The sequence below is a fragment of the Rhea pennata genome, chromosome Z (assembly GCF_028389875.1).
Source record: "Rhea pennata isolate bPtePen1 chromosome Z, bPtePen1.pri, whole genome shotgun sequence".
In the NCBI taxonomy this organism is placed as follows: domain Eukaryota; kingdom Metazoa; phylum Chordata; class Aves; order Rheiformes; family Rheidae; genus Rhea; species Rhea pennata.
The window spans coordinates 39,034,685-39,054,368 of record NC_084702.1 but is presented as its reverse complement, the minus strand read 5'-3'; the positions used below and the strand labels follow the sequence as shown (position 1 = coordinate 39,054,368).

The following is a 19,684-nucleotide window of genomic DNA, read 5'->3' as shown; positions in this document are numbered from 1 at the left end:
TTCTTTTCCTTCTGGTAATTTCTCTGGGTTTGTTTTTTCATGTGTTTGTTTATTTTTAGACTGTTTGCATTAGTGATGCTGTAACATCTCCAAAAGGCCTTAAAAAAAAAAAAAAGAAAGAAAAGGTTCCTTCATCTTTTCATGAAAAGAAAGCACTTCATATCATGTTATTTTTTTGTGTGTGTGTTTGTGTGGCTGTTCCGATTTTTTTTCCCTTCTTTGGTAGATCTCTGCTAATATTTTGTAAACAGAATAAAGAGGAAGTGGAAATTTAATGTATTGCTAAATGGAAATGATCTTTTGTTTATTTTAGGGAAAAGTGCATAATAGTAGACTGCCCCTCTTTTTGAAATTTCTCATAAGTTTTAACATGAGATATGGTAAAAATTTGTTGTGATTAAATGTAGCAATTACAGCTATAGTACCATGATTATGTAGTTTTCACAGGCGTACTTGTGCTTAGAGAGATTACGATTGGTTGTAGATGTGGACTGGAAAGTGATGCTCTTGAGACTTGCATGGATAATGGAGAAGATGACTTGTAACAATAATGTGAAGTATATAGTATATTCAAATTAAAGTCTAGGAGTTGTTAACTCTTGCCTGAATTGCTATACCTTTTTGATTCTGACTTTGTGTCTGCTGAATTTTACAAAGCTGAGACTGATCTATCAGTGTAATCCACAACTGTATGATACGTTTCATGTCTGTTTTTCCAGCCAGTGCTCAGTAGAGGAGGAAAATATGATCTGCTGTGTCTTGGGAGATATTAGGTCAGGCTTTCAGGGTCTGGGTTCCCTTCTGAAAGCAGCTGGGAAGGGACAACCAGAAAAAAAGTTTGTTTTGTGACTTCATATATATATATATATATATATATATATATATATATATATATATATATATATATATATAGGGACTTGCTAAGTAGTACTAGTCATGTGGGTCAAAAGGGGCTCAGTTTGGCTATGTTGACGTGGTTCATCACATTGCTAGCATTTGAATAGAGGTATTTTTTTAAGAGCTCATTGAAAGCTTTGTTTGGCTGGCTTAACCTGAGGAGCTGGTAACCATTGTATTTAATGACTTGATGGATACACACATATATATTTTTCTCCTTTAGTTATCTGTACTTGCATAGCGTACTAGAACTTTAAAGACTTAGTTATGATGATAAACTATGTAGTTCTGGATCATAAAGGATTTTACACAGCTTCTGCTCAAAAACACAGAAGGTTTAGGAAAGCTTTTGTGGCCCTAATGCCATATGAACTTTTGGCTTTTTATTCTTTAGCAGGTGTTCATCATATGAACACAATGAACCTTTGCAACCAGAATATTTAGAGGATTTTTGTGTTCGCAGCATGTACATAGGTGAAGCTGATCTAGGGGGAAAAAAGTAGACTTACCTGATGTTTTATTTTACTAGCTGTGAAGAGTACAAAAATAAAACAGAAAATATATGTGAAATTATTTTAAAAAGTTCAGCAACATCTATAATGTTACTTGTATATATTTGTAACTTAGATGTTGACATTTAAATACAGATATGCTGTAGCCCTTTCCTGATGCATATACAGTATATTCTTACGGGTGATCAGTAATTTTTGCTTTTTCCTTCTCTTATTATGTCAAGTTAGTGATATCTATTAAACTTGTCCCTGAAATGATAATTTACCGTAGCATCTGTTAAAATCAAGTGGATAATAATAATCCACTATGTCACTTCTCACAGAGCATGATTATACACTTTTTTTATACTGTTTATACAGTTTTATTGTAACTGCATAAATACTTTTTAGAACAGATTTCAGAAACTAAAAGACTTAACTGCTTCAAGCAAAAGCTCTTCCTGATCTGTACAGTTCACCTCGACTTTTTAGAAAAATTATTTGGAAAAGGACTGCACATAAGATGGAGCTGGCTTGAAATCTGGCAACTAAGGGAAACTGTCTGTCTTAATATTGGCTAGTTAGCAATGATGCTGTAATTAGAGATGCCATGTCCTTACAGAAACATTCACCTGAGTAATAATTTTGCTTTATGCTGTAAAAATAACAACAAAAAAATGCTAGAAGACAAGAGGAAAATGTGTAAAAGGAAAGACTGGAAATTTGTGAGCTCAGAGTGAGTTGGCAGAGCACATCCTGTCCAAACATTCTTCTAAATGAATGACACAATACCTGACAGGGTTAGCTTTATAATAGATTATTTTGGCAGGGCGTTTCATGTCGGGGGATAAGACTCTGAAGCGCCAGACACTCCGAGGAAGTTTTGGCCTTCCAGAAGAGGAGGGCGGGTAGTTGGCAAAGGCTGAAGATCCTCTTTACCTCAAGCAGAGCAGCCTATCTTACCAATGGGGCAAAGTAGGGAAAATGCCACCGCATGTTTTACCAGCACTATATTTCACTTCTATGAACATTATTATGCTATTTTAAAACCTTGAAGCTTTATTACTAACTTGAAAAATTCTACGGTATTTGCACTAATAGTATCTTCTGAAACTTAACTGTTGTGTAGGTATTGTTTTTTGGGTTTTGTGGGTTTTTTTCCGTCTATGAAAAGAATTTTCAGATAACCAGTGGGCCAGTGGGGTTGTTTTTTGAGCTTGGATGTTTCTAGAATTAATTGCTAAGTTCTTGCTGTAAAAACCAAAACAAATTTAGTTGGGATGTATATGCTTATATGCCTATATTTTTGATCTAATCAGAAAGCTGAGATCATACTGAAGACTTCCTTGATGATTGAGTTAACTTCATTTCCTTTAAGAAAGGAAATACTTACATATTGGGCAGTTGTCCTTGTTTTTTTTAAGTGGATGTTTTCCTGCTTTGACATAGGCTTTTTTTGTTTTTGTTTTCTACTCCTTTAGTAAAGTTCCCATCCAAACTGCTAACAATCTTTATCAGTACTACCTGTGTTAAATTGTATTAATGGCAGTGAAGTTACTGTATCCCATGGACATAGGTTAATGATACTATAATAAAGTAGTAAGACTTACTGTGTATATGTATCTCCTAACCTTGCTTGCTGTGTTAAGCTCCATATAGAGAATGGACATTATGGAGAGAGCAATGTCTCATTTTCTATTTGAATATCACAAATTTAGTCTAACTATTTAGGACGCTGGAAAAGTCTAAACAGTCAGGAAATACATGCTGTTGTCTTCTGTGAAGGCTAATGTCTAAACCACAGAAGCATCAGTGACTTCAGTAGGATAACTGAGTAGATTCCAACTCATCATCCTGTAACAGGTAGGAGTTGGTTTGCATGTCAGAAAAGGATGGTAAAGATTTTTCAGGTTATGTAGGAATTGCTCTCACTTAGAGATTATTATAAGCACTATGCAGATTATGACTGAAGTATGGATTAATTAATAACTGTATTTTTGAGTCTCTCTTCTGGCCTGTTTTGCTTCTCCAAAAAAAAAAAAAAAAAGAAAAAAAGAGAGAGAGAGAAAAGAAAAAAGGAAACCCCATACTTCCATACTTTAATACCCACTATCTAAAAAGGCAGAGTTTGAGGTTTGGACTGATTACTATCTAATTGCTTAAATCATAGCATTTAGGATGTAAACCTCTGCTGCTACTTACGTGACTAACTCTTATTAGAACAGTAGAGGAATCATTTGGGTTTATTTTTCCCCTGTTGTAATCTCTATTCTTTTCTTTCATTAAAGAAGAAAAAGAAAAAGAAAAAAAAAATGTTGTTTCCAAGTGGCTTTTAGCTAGAGAGTTGTGGTTAAACTGGACTTTTCATAATAGGTAAGGAAAGTAACATTACTTTTGGCTAAAAATATAATCTTTATCTTGAAATAAATCTATCTTTACTGCTGCTTCTCAGCAATTGACTTAAAGAATGGTTCTGGAGAAGTCTATCAAGGACCTGCTAGAAGTTCTGCTGATACCACCTTCACTCTCTCGGACCAGGATTTCATGGATGTAGTTCAACAAAAGACCAACCCCCAGAAGGTAAAACCCTTGTCACAGATGTATTCATTTGCATAGGGGAATAGTATCTGTTTTAATTCAAGCTGTAGTTTCTCAACTATTAGCATTCTGAAGTCTGCAACACTGGATGTTTTGACAGGGCAAACCAGATTCAGACTGAGTGTAGGCACATCATTAACCTTGTATTGAATTAGTCAGAGCATGTGATAAGAAATTTATGCCATCTTTATGCTAGGTGTGGGAGGACAAAGATACCTCAAATAACATAAAGCCTACCACTACAAAATTAGATTTTTTTTTATTTGTTTGTTTCCTGGCACTTCAGAATACCTGATTTGCAGGGTTAGGATTTGTCAGTTTTACCACTCAGGCTATTTTAATTGGTTACCTTACAGGAGGCTGACATATGTTGCGGTACTCTGATTTTACTACTACTACTGTAGTAAAGAAAAATCTCAGATGATGTATGGATGCAGATCCATTGAAAATGGGCAAAATTCCCAAATTAGGTAGATTTTTAAGGGAAAGGAATATTTAAAAGTGTGTAATATGTCTGCATTTTAGGTTCTTGAGATAATAAGCTGCTCTGAAACTACTAATTTTGCTTCCAAAAAAAGCAAGCCTCACATAAAAGTAAATTAAACTGTCATAAATTGAATATATCAGCTTATAGACTCGAACTTGAGTAAATGAAAACTTTAATTAGCTCATCATATATCAAACAGTTGCTTTTCTTTGTTCTCAAGCAGAAGTTTAACGGTTGTTGAAGACTTTGAATTTAAAATTGGAGAGTAACAATGTTGGCGAAGGTTTGTTACAAGTCTTGCGTATCACATGAAGAAAATCGTTTGTGACCTTCTGTATGTAGCAGGCATAAGGCATAAACAAACAAGATGTTGATGAGTAAACTTGAGAACAGTAAAGGACAGTGACTCCAATTCAGGCGCATTATCTGTTCTTAGACTTTACTATTTTCTTTGAGCTTCTGTGAAGTTTTTCATCTAAAGAAGCTCAAAGCATCTATTCAAATCTATTCAAATTCTGTTCTGCTGGCTCTCTCTATTCCTTATTTGAATATTTTTCAAGTTAATGGAGCCATGCAAAAGCACATTGTTTCAGAACTTTCAAAGAGCTTTCAAATTGCAAAGCCACAGCAAAGCAAAACTACTTAAAAAAAAAAAAAAAAAAAAAGAGAGAAGATTGAAATAGGGCATGCAGGTCTTTGAACTACAGACAATAAAAATGTAATATAGCGGCATTTCAGTGAAAATTTTGGTCGATCTGTGATTCTGCAAGCACAACAAAATTTTCTATATTGCTTTGGTCTTGCATTATTGTAGTGTATTATGTATAAAGTCAGTGCATTCTCATTGAATATGTTTATATGGTATGAGTTCCCGTTTGGATTTGTTAAAAATTTGAGCAAATAATGCAATGAGCAATACAAAGATGCGTGGATTTCTGTGGGGTATGGTTGGGAGGACTAGGAACTTTATTTTTGTGTTTTTGCTAACTTTTCTCATCAGCTTCATGAACAGAAGTTTGATTTTTACCAGAAATGCTACTATACTTAAAAAAAAAAAAAAAAAAAAAAAAAAAAAAAAAAAAAAGCAATGGAAGTCACTGAAGGGTGGTGGTGGTGGTTTTTTCCCTCCAGAGTAGTAGGCTTGGCCTTACCAGTGATAAATCTGGATACTATTAATATGAGGCTCACGCTGTTTTGTGTTAATAACCAATGGGCGTTGCTTACTGAAGGCTTTCCCATACAGCCATACTTTACTTTGACTTGTTGTTTGGCTCTAGTAACCCTTTGGATTGTGAATAAATAGTTGAACACATTTTTTTTCTGTCTCTCTCTCCCCTTGTCTCCTCCCTCTTTCTCCTTTTACTTCTTGTAGGCATTCTTTTCTGGTAAACTAAAAGTGAAGGGGAACATCATGCTGAGCCAGAAGTTGGAAATGATCCTGAAGGATTATGCCAAACTCTGAACTGCTTGAGCATCTACCACAGTAATCAAAAACTTCAGAAGATGGAAATGTCAGTTAGTTCAGAACGAATGCTTGAAACCTTATGAAGATTCTTGAACATCAATGTATTGATTCTCTGTACTACTAATATACAAACTATTCTAATTGTTGCAGGCACAAAATTATGACATGAACTTAGCCATAAATACTCTCCCTCCTTTGTTTCTCAGCAACAGTATAGAATCTTTTCCTATATCCTGTCCTTATCTAAGTAAAATGTATGTAGTTCTTAAAGATGCATATATTTCTATATTAATTCTAAAGAAAATTAAACCAATACATCTGTTTAATATCTCTTCCTTTGTGTTGGTCAGTCCTCATTTATGTTGTCTTTATTAGACATTTTATAATTGCTGTGATTTGAGCTGACTTATTTTTGAAATGAGGATTTTATTTTTTATCTTAAGCTCTCATCCCATTCAAGCAACTGGAAGATGGAAGACAGTTTCATTTATTTTAATCCTCTCGTGATTTTTTCTTTCTGTAGAGGAAGAAACTCAGACTTTGCACTGCCCACCTTATTTAGAAAATCACTAACATAAAAGTTACTCTTATTACATGGAAATTCAATGAGGCTTTTTGAGATGGTGCATTTCTGTCATGCATTCCTAATTTCTGTAAACTGCATATTTGCCATCAGTGTCAAAGCTTCTTACCCGTAAGAACCCACTGCTGGATGAAGACAAGGTTTCTTTTTCAGGGGACCAGACTGAATCATTTGCTTTTTGCTGCTGTTCCAATGCTGCATTGAGTTTCTCTGAGGTAATAGGAATTAACTGACTAGGTGAGTAAATGTTGCATTGAAAGGGCAGGTGAGGAAAAGCGGTAAGAATTACTACTTTATGTGAAATTGTTTCAGCCAAAAGGTGTTAGATTTCTGAAGCAGCAAAGGTGTCACTGTAGCCAAATTATTCTTCCTGTAGATTCATTCTCATGAGGGTCAGAATCATGGTGTCAGCAGAAGATACAACTGACAGAGAATTCCTGGTTTGGTACCTGTGGGCAGAACAAAGATGATAACTGCAACCGTGTGTTTTTTTTTGAAAAAAGTATGCTCTTATGGGCTGCTGGGCTGCTGGTCACATGAATGCCTGGAGTTTTAGTTTTAATCCGTGTGAATTAATCATTTTCTGTGTTCAGTGGTTTTTTTGGCTCATTTGCACTAGTCTTATGTTGATACTTTTCAAAGAATTTAAGTCATTTCTGGATTGTCTCCTAGATGAGAACATCACTGCCCTGACCGAGTGAGGTGACCATAGCCATAGAAGAGTCCAGTGGGGCTGCAGATGAGTTTGACAGTTTGAGGATAGATGCCTTCCATTACAGGTTGTAACACTGAGTCGAGTTGTCTGCAAATTTCTTTCTTCTCAGCTGTACCAACAGCTATGCTATGATTCAGCTATAGGACTGTAAAACTGAGGCATGTCAACAGGATAGTATCTTATAAATTAAACCATGAATAGATGGGAAACAGACCAAGTGTGATGTCCATCATCTCAAATAGGCTATCCGATGCTAATAACTGAAGAAATGCCCTTTAAGCAGTGCTCTACAAGGAGCAGAAAGACAGTTAATAAGCCCCCCCTTTTTTTTTTCCTCTGCAAGTGAGAGGCAGAAGAAATATTCAGGCCTGGGAAGCTGACACTGTCAGAGCCTGTTGCTGTTGAATGGACCGGAGAAGATGATGTTTACTAAATGGGCTTGGGGGAGGGGGAAAGAATTGCACAAGAACTATATGAAATTTTAGGTACTTTTTTGGTGGTTTCTGTCCAGCACAGTTCCTGCTGATTATAAAATCCACATAAGATTAAACCTAAGTAGTATCTCCAGTACTGGTCTTAATTAAAAACACATGAGATTACCCCCCCAAAAGTTACATTGGTATTTGAAATACACATCCTAGACCTTAGCCTGACTTGGCTTTTCTCCTAGCATGACTTGGTCATGGACGTTGTACCTGATTGAACAGATACATCTACTGCAAAAGTAGAAGAAGTAGTAGTTTGCTCTCCTAATGGAGAAAAATTGAGCATACCTCTCAGTATTCTTGTTTTCTCAGTTTTCTGGGAACACTGTTCAGGTGTTTAATTCTTTCATCTTTCATCTGCTTGTGGCCTGAATAACTGCTACTAATGCTTTTGGCATGTGGATTTCATCTGAAGATATTTACTGCACAGTGTTCTTTCACTTTAGCCAGAAACTTTCCCAGTTACTGCTAACATAAACCCCTTTGCTAGATCAAATACGGAACTGAAGTGTTTTGAAGGTTTGGTTTTGTTTTGTTTTGTTTCCTAGTAGTATGCAACTGTAAAAGCTTTTCCACCATTACTGGCTTTTAAGAGTAGCGTTCTTTTTTTTTTTTAAAAAAAAAAAACAATAATTAACTCAAATATCTGTTAAGACAATACATTCTAGGAGATGATGACCATTTTGGTAGCTGGTCATTTCAGCTTAAAAGGTTCTGGAGTGTTTCCATCTTAGAACACTTTGTGTTGAGAGCACAGGCTTCAAACCTTTCTGGTTTTGAGACCTCTTTTCTTGATGTTTAGCAGCAACAGTTACTATCTATGTCCACAGAGAACAGAACAGAGATAGAGCAGCAAGACAGCCTTTTGCCATGTTTTTGATTCTTGTTTTGTCTTGTTTTCTCTAAACAGCATCTTTTTTGAATGCTTTCCTCCTTGCTAGGATTAAGCACCATTACCCTGGATTGCAAAGCCCTGCTTGCCTACCAAACATCTCAAATATCTCCCTAATGATATTGCTAAATTCTGTATGAAATAAGGAAGGTTTTACAAGCATCTTAGCAGTAAAAAATCTAATGATGCATAGACTCTGTTTAATGTAGAAGAGAGCAAGATGGTTGTTTATTGCAATGTATGATTTATGATGTTTTGATATATTCTTTGTATGTGAAAATAAGGTGCTGACTGGATATCAGTATAAAGGATTTTGTAGGAATTGCATGTAAGAATTCAGTTTGTTTTTATGGAATATGTGAGTCAGTGCTACATCTGACTGATTGTAAATTGGTATGTTCTTTAATCGTAGCAGTTTGTATCTCCATTTTATTCTCCTCACATGGCAGTCTTACTTCTAGCTTGCAATTACGCCCATTCTCTGAATAATAAATTGCAGTTCCACAGACCTACATCCTGTTCAGTCGTTTTGGGATCTCTTAACTAAAACAGGTGAACAGTAATACCACATGACAAACTTTCTGTCTATTAGTATTGGCTTCAGAGAGGCCTGCGCTGACTTTTAGGCTTTCTGGTCACTGGAATTGTTCTTGATTAGTTTATTTTGCAGGAGTTCACTACATCTTCTAGCTGTCATTGATAATTACAGATAACAGCTCTGAAAATGTCAACAAGTACATTCACAATCAGAGAATATTAAAACAAGTAAAATGGGGGAGGAGAAGAGGTAAGCTTGAACAACTTTATCTAAGCTTAAATTCTTTCTCCTCTGCCCTCTTCTGAACCGTATTCCTCACCACCTATGCATTATTACTTTCCTAAAGTTTCTTTGTATTCCAGTCTGTTGGACTGCACTACATGTAAAAATAGCTGTCCTTGCATTATTCAAGAATCACCTTGATAAACTGAAATGCTCTGTAAAATGAACAAATTCAGTACTGTAGCAAATAAAATATCCTAAAGTAGGCCAAAGACTATTTTAAAACTACTGTGATTATTATACCCTGACAGAGGTCAGTTTCACTGACATATCTTCTGTCACCCCTCCACAAACCTCAGGGGCAGAACAGCACTCAGAAGGTGTTGACTTTATCTTTGCAAGTCGTTGCATCTTTCTAATGCGAATAAGGATCTTTTGTAAAGAAAGGGTGTCTCACTGCAGCATCTTGTTTTTGTTCGTAACCTTTGAAAGGGTAATGGAAAAAAATGAAATATTAACATCTCCTAATTCCTGCAGTGCTTTATTTCTCTGCTTCATTCAATGAAGGTATCTTTCTACTCATGTGGGAGTGAGATCTTTACATTGATTCATTTGAATTGAAAAATTCTCTGTAGATCTTAGACTGTATCTCCAACAGATTGACCTAGACATAAGCGGATCTGAAGTGTATCAGTAGGTTATGAACATGGTTGTGTGTATCTGACTCCTAGATTACCTTCATGGTGCAGTTCAAATGTTTCATCTGCCCAAAAAACAGTGCACTAAACCAGCATGTTAGGATCTTAGGTCCCTGGATATTTTGAGCTCTGTAAGTAGCGGATCTCCGTGTCTCTTGCTCTTTTCTGTTAAAATTCCAGTAGTCTGTAAATCAAACGAACAAACCCCACCACCAGCAAAAACATGCTCTGAGGTCACTGTGACTCAAAGGTATAATCAAACAAGGAAAAAAGAATATGTAGAAAAGATGTCCAAATTACATGGTGTAAAGTGTGTGCAATTTGCTAAGAGTCATTTTAGAACACTATTCCTCTTTATGTTTCATCATACTACATATGCTTTGATGATATCCAGGGGTTTTTTTTCACTAGAATTAGTACTTTTAAAATCAAAATTGGGCATCACATAAGCTGAAATGAACAGCTGAGAACACTGAAAATCCCTTACTTTAATTTAGTAATTTATGTTACTTATGCAACTTACGTTTTGCTGTGACTGAGATGTTTGAGATGTCTTCTGTTTAAATATTTTTGAATTTCATAGAATTTATTTTTAAGCATGTGGGTTTATACAATCTTAAAACATTTCAAAACTTCTTTCAGCAAGTCAGCTTACTAAATTTGATGTTTGCAAGCTTTTCATTTGTCCCCCCAAAATCTTTTAAAGTCAGTATTACCTCTTTTCCCTTCCCTGCCTGTTCTCTTGTGAAGGCATGTCAGAAAGAATAATAGCATAAGTTAGGTTAGCAATGACAGTAGTTTGTGAAGAGTTGAATTTGAATTGAAAAGGAGTATTCTTGTCTTGCATCTAGACTTCATCTGGGTTTTGCTGAACTTTGAACCAGGATGGAAGTGATGTTGCCAGAAGAATCCTGCTGTTGGGATTCCATGACCTCTGTATACTAAGTTAAAAAAAAATGGAATAAGTAAGCTTGTTTCTGTCCACAGCCCACTCAGAAAGCATAAATTGGTGTGAATGTTAAGAAAACAATGACAGTGAGTTGCTGAGGTTGGTTGCATCCTCTTATTTTAGCCAAATTTCTTGTTCCTACAGGATTCGAGGGAAAAAAAAGTGCTTATTTCAGACTAGAGTCTACAACATGGTTAGCATTTCTTGTGTTACTGGGACAGCAAGGTCCCATAGAAACGGAATTGCAGCTTCCATAAATCAACATGCTTGGGATAATTACATCTCAAAGTAATATATAAGTATTTGCGTCTTGCATTGCTTTTTTGTGTACTCTTGTTTTCTTACAGTAGTCTCACCATTGAGCTAAAGTGCATGAGACTTTCATGAACCCTCCTGACATTTTCATGAAACTGTCTGAACCTCATGTTCTCTGCTCCCTTCACTCTCTTTCCTTTTGTGGTTAAAACCGATCTGTGCTCTGCACTATTCAGCTTTCTGGTGTGTGAAGCTAAGCCTAATTTTTAGGAATAATGGGCAATGCAATTCTGTATATCTGCTGTAACCTCATAATAGCTATGATGCTGAAAGCACCATAATCCTGTTAGAAAATGATGCTAAAAGGTAGCAGGGTTTTGTTTGAATATAACGCATGAAGGTTTTTTAAGTATAAAAGATAAAATTATGCCACCTGAGTATTATATCAGGGAAAATATAACCCTACTAGCTCAAAACAGACTCCAAATGAATTTTTAATTATTTGGCTTTCCATGAGAAAGTATAAATGTAGCCTAACACACAAGGAAAAGTATAAATATAGAAAAGAAAAAAAAATCTGATTTTAACTGTTATTTTTCATTTTTCTAAGGGAAAAAAAAGAAAAAAAACAAGAGGAAAGAATTACTTGGTCTGATCTGTTCTTTGATCCACATCACCAGTTCAGTTGTGTTAAGCAAATACCCAGATGACATTTGCGAGGATGGTAATGGTCAGCACCTGACCAAATGTGAATTTGGTTTCAGGAAATTCTCCTGCTAGATTACCTTACTTACGTATAAAGTTAAATCAACTCTCGGATCACTTGTACTCATTCAAAGTTAGAGTGCTTTTTCCAAAACAGATGTGTTCATCTACATGCCTTTTCCAGTTTCTTGATAATTTATTCCTGGCCACTGAATGAGTCAGCAATCTGAGTAGCTTTCATGGTTGGCCTAAAATCTGAGGGCAATGCTATTTTTTATCTTAATAGCTTATTTTGAAAAGAAATACCAATTTATAACACAAAGGGTATAATTTTATTTAATTTTTCACTACTTCTAAAAGCACTGGTGAAGGGTCTGGAAATCTTTTAAGGAAATGCCTGCTTGATAGTGTATTGTATCTCTTGATATTTCCTAGCAGTACACTGATTATTCAAGTAGTCTTCACTTGATATATGGCAGCTCCTGTAACTGTAGTAGCCAGTTTTACTAGGCTAGACTTCATGTCTCTGTGCATCACAGAGCACAAGATATTTAAGGAAATGTCTTCTAATGAAGGTCAAGAGACCTAACAAAAATTAACTCTTTTAATGGCGTAGACACCAGAGGTTGCAACTTGCTTGATACCTAGCAGCTTCCATAAAACTGAGCCACCAGGTATATTTGGACTCAGAATATTCTAACAGAGTACGTAGCTATGTTTCAACTTGTTTGAGCTGTTTGTGAAGCTCCACAAGAAAGTACATTATAAATGTGAGTTTTTGGTAAATGTCTTGATGTCAAAGTCTTCAAGGAGCTTTGTGGTTACTTTTGGAGCTAGGGGAAAGATATAAATTGTTGTTTTGTTGGGCTGATGCAATACCATTTTGTAGTAGATTAAAATGGGCATGTTAATCCTAACCAAAGTGGAGAGCACGTTACTCCATTTTTTTTGTTACCAAACCATTCCCCCTCAGAAGTGAACAAAGAAAAATGAAAGTGGCAGTGGAGTACTGGAGTTTGGAGTGCTACTGGTAGGTGAGGGCAGAGTCCCTTCCTTATCTGTCAGTGTAACCGTGAGGGAAACAAAATGTGCCTGTAAACGTCATTACAATTCCCTATGCATTTTTAATACAACATTTGGTCACGTTGTTGCTAGGTGATTGACAGACACAGCAACCAAAAGACTTCCTATGCTATGGCTTTTTCACTTTTAAATAATTTCTGAAGGGACTTTAACAATGTAGTTACGGTTTTGATCTTAAAAAGGCCTTAGAATTGTTTTATGAGGAGCAAATAAAATCAAACCACATAAGATCGTAATGAGCCTAGTGAATTTGCACATGTGATTGATAATGGATCAAAGAAATATCTTGCATAAAACCAATTATGCTGCATCAAACCTCTCAGTCTTACTCCTCGAGAGAATCCTGTGCAGTACTTTCATAGGCAAGCTTGGGGCCTCAGGGTTACAGTCAAGGCAACATTGCTTACGCTGGAGTATAACTCTGGATACCAAAATTATGGATTCAGTAAAGGTGCTAGTTTTATAATAGATTGTGGGAGAATTGCCGTGTATGTCAACTAACTCCTCAGTGATCCACAGGCAGTAATTACTTGTGTGTCTCCCTCCCACCAGAGGTAATGACTTACTGTGTTTGTTACTAACCCCCCGTTATGTTCTGGTAGCGCCGATCACCATTCTGCTGCAAGTGCTCTAATTATGAGGGCTACATTGAATCAGGACAATTCATGTTCTGTATTCAGCTTGAAATTTCCTTATGTTTCATACATGAGGTAGAGAAGTGAGCTTGGAAGCATTTCTGGTTTTTACTATAGATACCAGTCGGCTGACGCAATGTTTGTGGTAACTGTAGCTGTTAAATGTTGGTTAATTTTTTTTTTTTTTTTGATATCTTCAGGCTTGTTTACTTCAACACAGTTTCCTTCTGCTCATTGATGTCTTTTTTTTCCCCCTTCCTTTAAAGAAGTTATCCTGTGTTAGATGCAATAACTGAGAAAATCTTTTGTTAGGGAGAAGTCATCTTTGAATTTTACAAACTTTAACTACATTTTGCAAAAACTAACTCAAATCTTTTACTAAAATAGTATTTAAAAAAATAGTGTTCATGCACAGCATTAACACAGTTTTTTGAACAGTGTCTTCTTTTCTTGGTTGTGAATTGATGTTTGCAACCCAGGCTGTGTTTTCTGAAATCCTACATACATGTTTCCAACTCCTGAAGTATCAGTAGTTGTTACTTCCTGATACTAGCTTTGTTATACCGTTGTTATACCTTTTTTCCTGCCTATAATCAGTGATTTTAACAGGCACACAAGTTGTTCTGTTAGGTTTCTTCTTGATGATGGTAACTTGCAATTTGTAATGCTTGTTATTAAGGTTTCTAGTATTTATATAAAACTGTTCTTGTTTTCTGCTTTTCTTCAGCTAGATTGTGATAAATGAGGTTTAAATTCATACTGTATTTTGTCTTTCTCTAGCTTCTTTTAGAATGTAATTTAATACCTGTGTGGCTGCTTTTGGAGGTCATCAGCTGAGAAGAGTAGTACTGAGATGTGACCCACTGTATTAATGAGCTTCTCTCCATTCACATATGTAACAGTTGGAGCTTTTTCTACCACCTAGTGCTGATAAGTTTGGAATAGCTAGGTCATATGCAGTGTTTCATTGTTGGCTTCAAACACCACTTACAAGGAAATCTAAAATTCATAACATCACCTTTTTTGTGGTTATTTGAGAGCAAGAGAAACATTGCATCAAGTAGCTGAAGCCACCATGGCTGTACAAATGACAATTTGAGAAAGGCTTACCAATTTCAAACTTATCACTTCACAAATAATTCTATAAGATAATTAGTAGTTACTGAAATTCCTGGATACAAAGAAGTTATCAGTAATTAATAAGTTCAGAGCTATAAACAATATTCAGTATGTTCATCACAAAAACTGTATCTTCACTTCTCACATCCAAGAAACAATGCACCTTTAAAACAATTTATTTTCTTTCTTCATGATCATGAAGAAATATGCAAATGTATAAATGGCTTGAAATTCCGATTTGATTAGAGGCATTGTTATGTAAAGTGAGTGGAATTAATTAAACATTAAATTAACTTTGTGCATACTGTAGGCTTTGAAACTACAGTTTCTTCCTTTCACCTTTATAATACAAAGAAACTGTCATTCAAATGTATGAAGAGTGCTAATAACCTGAGATGATGGTCTTCTGTTTAGGCTTCTGGTTAAAGCCCATTCTGGTTCTTTCAGTCAGCACTGTGGGAGCTCCTTTTTGGTTAGATAAGGTAAGGTGAGGGAGCTGGCATGAGGGAGAATGAACTCTTCCAAGAAATGAGCCTGGAGTTTTAATTGTTTGAAACACTTGTCTGTCATCTGCGGGAGATTAAAAGTCTCTTCCGTGGTCCTACCGCAGGTTCATTGTGCATATAATGGAACAAGGACATCATTTAAACTTCTGAGACCTCTATGGCAATAAATAACACAAAGCAATTCTAAAACATAGATCTTCAAAAAGATCATATATTTTAATGTTCTGTATAATCACTGGCTTACATTTAAATCTAGATGGAAAATTTGTTGCTTCTGCAGAAGTGGTGTATAATTTCTTGTGCAGTTTGGATACCAGTATTGTTTTCATGGTATTCTTTACAGTCAGATACTTAAAACAAAATTCTTATTGGAAAAAAAAATTACAGGCACATAACTGCTTGCCCTTACCCACCAAAAATGTGTTATATTGGACACAAAGTTCTGTAGTACAAAACAAGGAAAAAGCCAAAAACTCCAGGTAGCCTGTCTAATTAGCAGAGCTAGTGGTTAGACGCAGTAGGACTGGTCAGCAGTATAAATCATTAATACAGAGAGAATGTTTTAGCAATATTATTTAGCTAAAAAGATAATTGAAAAGTTTTATAGGTTCATCAAATCTTGTGTATCTCTGCATACTCTATTACAAGGATAATTGCGTTCATTGATTGCCAGTACTATTACAAAATAAATGGAGCAATGCTCATCAATCATTTCAGAGAACTGAAAGAATAGACTCTGATAATGAGTTCCATGAAAGTTTTTATTTAAATTAAAACCTCAGATGAAAAAGAAGAATGAATTCATCAGCAGAGCTGTAGAATCCTTCTGAGAGTTCCATAGGTGAAGTTTAATACCATATCTGCAATAGTTAGATGGAGTCCGTTTTCCTTGTGATGTTCAAACATCAGTATCTTTCTTTAGTACTTCTATATGTTGTTATGCTAAAATTAATTTCCATTCAAATGCATAGGAGGGAGGTATTTGCAGATGCAGACCTCTTAAATTGAAGTTGGAGTGATTAGAAACAGAATATTAATTATTTGTGTAGGCTAAACTTAGTTTTGGTTACCATTGTTATTTCCCACTTTACATTTTCCCTAATATTTGATTTTGGAAGATCTTAACCAGGAGTGCTGTTCAGTTTTTTTGGTGAATTTTCTCGGCAATTTGAAAACTGACACCTTCCTTGGACAGTACTTATTTTTGTATTTTTTTACATAGTCTCATGTTCATAATATTTAAACTCACTAGAAAGAGGGACAAATGTGTCACATAGAAGCTATCTGACTTGTGGAGGGCCACATAAGAAATAGAGCAGGATATTAAACTAGGTCTCAAACAGCCTGTTCTGCTCTGCAGACAACTAGGCATTTGTTTTCTATTTCTATTTCTCATTTCATCTGAAGCGCACAGAACTGCACAGGAATTTGTCTTTTGAAAGTCTGAAGGTATGTAATGACTTCCAGCTCTGAACATTTGAAAATACCAGGAATGCTTGGACTGGAATTTCTTTCTAATAATGAGAAACAGACTTCAGTTCCAGTGCAATGTTCCTTCATTACTCTGATCTTATTTTCTTTGTTGCATTAGTAATACTCTCTTAAATATTTAAAATGTTGCCCCAATATGCTGATGACTGTCTCCTGCATGAATGTCTCTTTAAAAAGTCATTCATAGATATCTGTCACAAAAGAACTAACTTTAGAAAGAATCTTCAGCACTGGAATGAGTGAAATCTGAGGGAAAGTGTTATAAAACATTAATAGTGTGAATACATTTAATTTCCTTTAAGAGTTAAAATTCAAATGCCCTTGTTATGCATGAATTCAGTGTTTATCTAGTAAAGGCAAAGGTGATACCTACATAAGTGGAAGGACTAATAAAGCCAGAGTAATATAAATGATAAATCAGATTACTTTAGTCCAGATACTAAAGTTGCATTGAATTTCTTCCTGCTACCTGTTAAATTATTGGGGTCTGCTTTGAATTCAACCGATATCATTAGTGCCATGAACAGGCAATAACTTGTCAATAACTTGTTCTATTTTCTCAGCTTTCTGTATGTGCAGCCATTGATTTTTATTTTCTTCTTCCATTTTACAGCTGAACTTAAGATGTTAGTGTGCTCAGATCTGCACTTTAAATAAATTTTCCGTGAATCTTGTCAAGACCTCCTGCATGTCAGCAGGAAATTCCACATTTCTCACTGTTCCCCCAGGCTTTTGGTGAAAAATAGTAGTATACTGTCACCATCTACATCCACGCATGAAGCAAATACAATTTAAATCTGATCAACTTGGAGCTAGCACATTGCTGAGCTCAGAAAAAAAAATATATTAGATCTTGGTAAAATTTGAGTAGCCTCAGTTTATATGCTTTCTGAGTTAGAGGGAAGATTTCCACTTTTATAGTACTCGTATTCAACAGTCTATGGAGTTTTAATATTGCCCTTCTTAGTAATCCATTTTTGTTTGTTTAAGATTCAGGGGCTGTATGAGAGAAATGTCCTAATAACAGTCTATAATTTTATTGCATTGAATTGAATGAGATAAAAGCTGCACTGAGGAATGCATAATGGTGCCCAGAAAACAAACAAACATGCAGCCTTATGCTTCTACAAGTATCCTATGTTAATAACAAAACTCTTCTCCTAAAGCATTGTGAATGTCTAGCTAAAGACGTACTGTATCAACTCCCACAGTGACTTAATCTCCAGAATGGGACTGAGTTTTCTCTTCCCTTTTCTATCTCCTAACTAGGACTTGAGAAACTCTTCCAGTATTTGTAGACTGATCAAATCATGCTTTCTAGTACTTTGCCTGGTTTGAGGAAGCTATTTTAAACAATATTTATTCTCTTTGATAAGGGAGCTAATGATGTACATTTCTGATCCACTGGGATGTTTTCAGAATAAAGTCTAGGCTGGTAATTCTCAGACCTATAATGCTGCAGGTAACCTTTTGAATAATTACTTATCTCATAAGTGTATCTTGATAGAATATTTCTGTAATCATAATGAAAAAAAAAAAGATGGAAGAAATATGTTGGTGATTTTAATGTCACTGAAAGTAATGACTTTCAAAGGTCTGTAGTAGCCTGCACTTTAAAATAAAAAGGAGAGGGAAATCCATGATTGGATCAAATTAGGAAAAAACAAAACCAAGTCAGGTGAGGGTACAACAATATGAGCTGTCAGGAGATGATATTTAGTTGCTAGCTGCAGCCATACGATAGTGGTTCTAGCTGTAAACTGTGCTACTCTTCTAACGTGACAAGTATTAATATCCCTGACTCCGGTTACATCCATATAATTGACTTATATGTTGAGCAAATGGAAACAATCAAGTTAAAACGGTTGTGCAGCTTTGTAGCAACAATATATGTGCTATCATCATCCTGTTTTCCTGTAATCACATTTACTGAAAACACTACAATTCCCTTAGCTAACTGTATCAGAGGATAGAGAAAGTTATATTTTGCCATCTCTCCTTTAAAGTGATGTATAGAACATTACTTTCATGTCAACTGTTAAATTATTTGAATCCTCCCTTCTTGAAAGAAAAGGTGCTTATCTGAAAAAGTAAGGAACCATGAAAATGATATTCCTTGCTTTAATGCCCTTTCCTCTTCACATTTGAAAATTTTCCATTAGGGAATTGTATTTTGCATCTGCACACAAACTGTACCCTAGCTAGTCATGATGAGCATTCCTCTACTGGGACAAGGTCAGGCTTGTTCTGCTGCGTCTCATACGCTGCGTAGTATGATAGTGGGCATGATTAAAGTATACTTGGGTGAACTCCAAACCGCTAAGGGAAATGTCCTGGTTTGGGATTAGGAGAGTGGGTACTATTCGTCACTGTGGAACTGTGAGCAGCCATGGAGAAGACCTTGAAGACTTCAGATAAGCATATTTTTAGGAGAGTATTACATGTGCTTTTCTACTTTGTGGTTTCAAATTTTGTGTGTAATAAATCTGGGTTCAGCGCAGGGATTTTTAAAACATTAGGTCATATAAAATGATAATCTTTATGAGGAAGTCATTCTGAATCATTCAGAATGACAAAGAGATTTCTAGTGTTCCTGCACAAGTGTGTTGGATATTTTGGAAGCTATCAGAAGCTAATTTTTGGCATGTTTATCTGGGTCAAATCAATTTTTAATGACTCTTTGCCAGCATTTTATTAATGTATTTATCTTTTTTTTGTGTGAAGGAAATTGGTATATTAGTCTTCCTAGTGACTATGTTAAAATTAATTAATATTTTTAAATTCTATTAAAGTCAGAAGTTCCCAAGTTTGCAGGCCAACGAGAACAAAGTCTGTCTCTCTCATTAGCAATCTTGCTTGCTTCTTCTAGG

At 35.4% G+C, this 19,684-nt stretch overlaps 1 protein-coding gene across 2 annotated transcripts in view; it reads left to right on the top strand.

Annotated features, from left to right (window-relative positions):
- HSD17B4 (hydroxysteroid 17-beta dehydrogenase 4) overlaps positions 1-9,125 on the top strand; it is a 70,829-nt gene extending 61,704 nt beyond the window's left edge. For both annotated transcript variants that reach the window (XM_062599121.1, XM_062599122.1), the window contains 2 exons: positions 3,841-3,968; positions 5,846-9,125. In XM_062599121.1, the coding sequence (XP_062455105.1) occupies positions 3,841-3,968; positions 5,846-5,935 (218 nt within the window). In that variant the 3' untranslated portion in view covers positions 5,936-9,125. The remainder of the gene's footprint in view (positions 1-3,840; positions 3,969-5,845) is intronic.
- Positions 9,126-19,684: the final 10,559 nt, after the last annotated feature.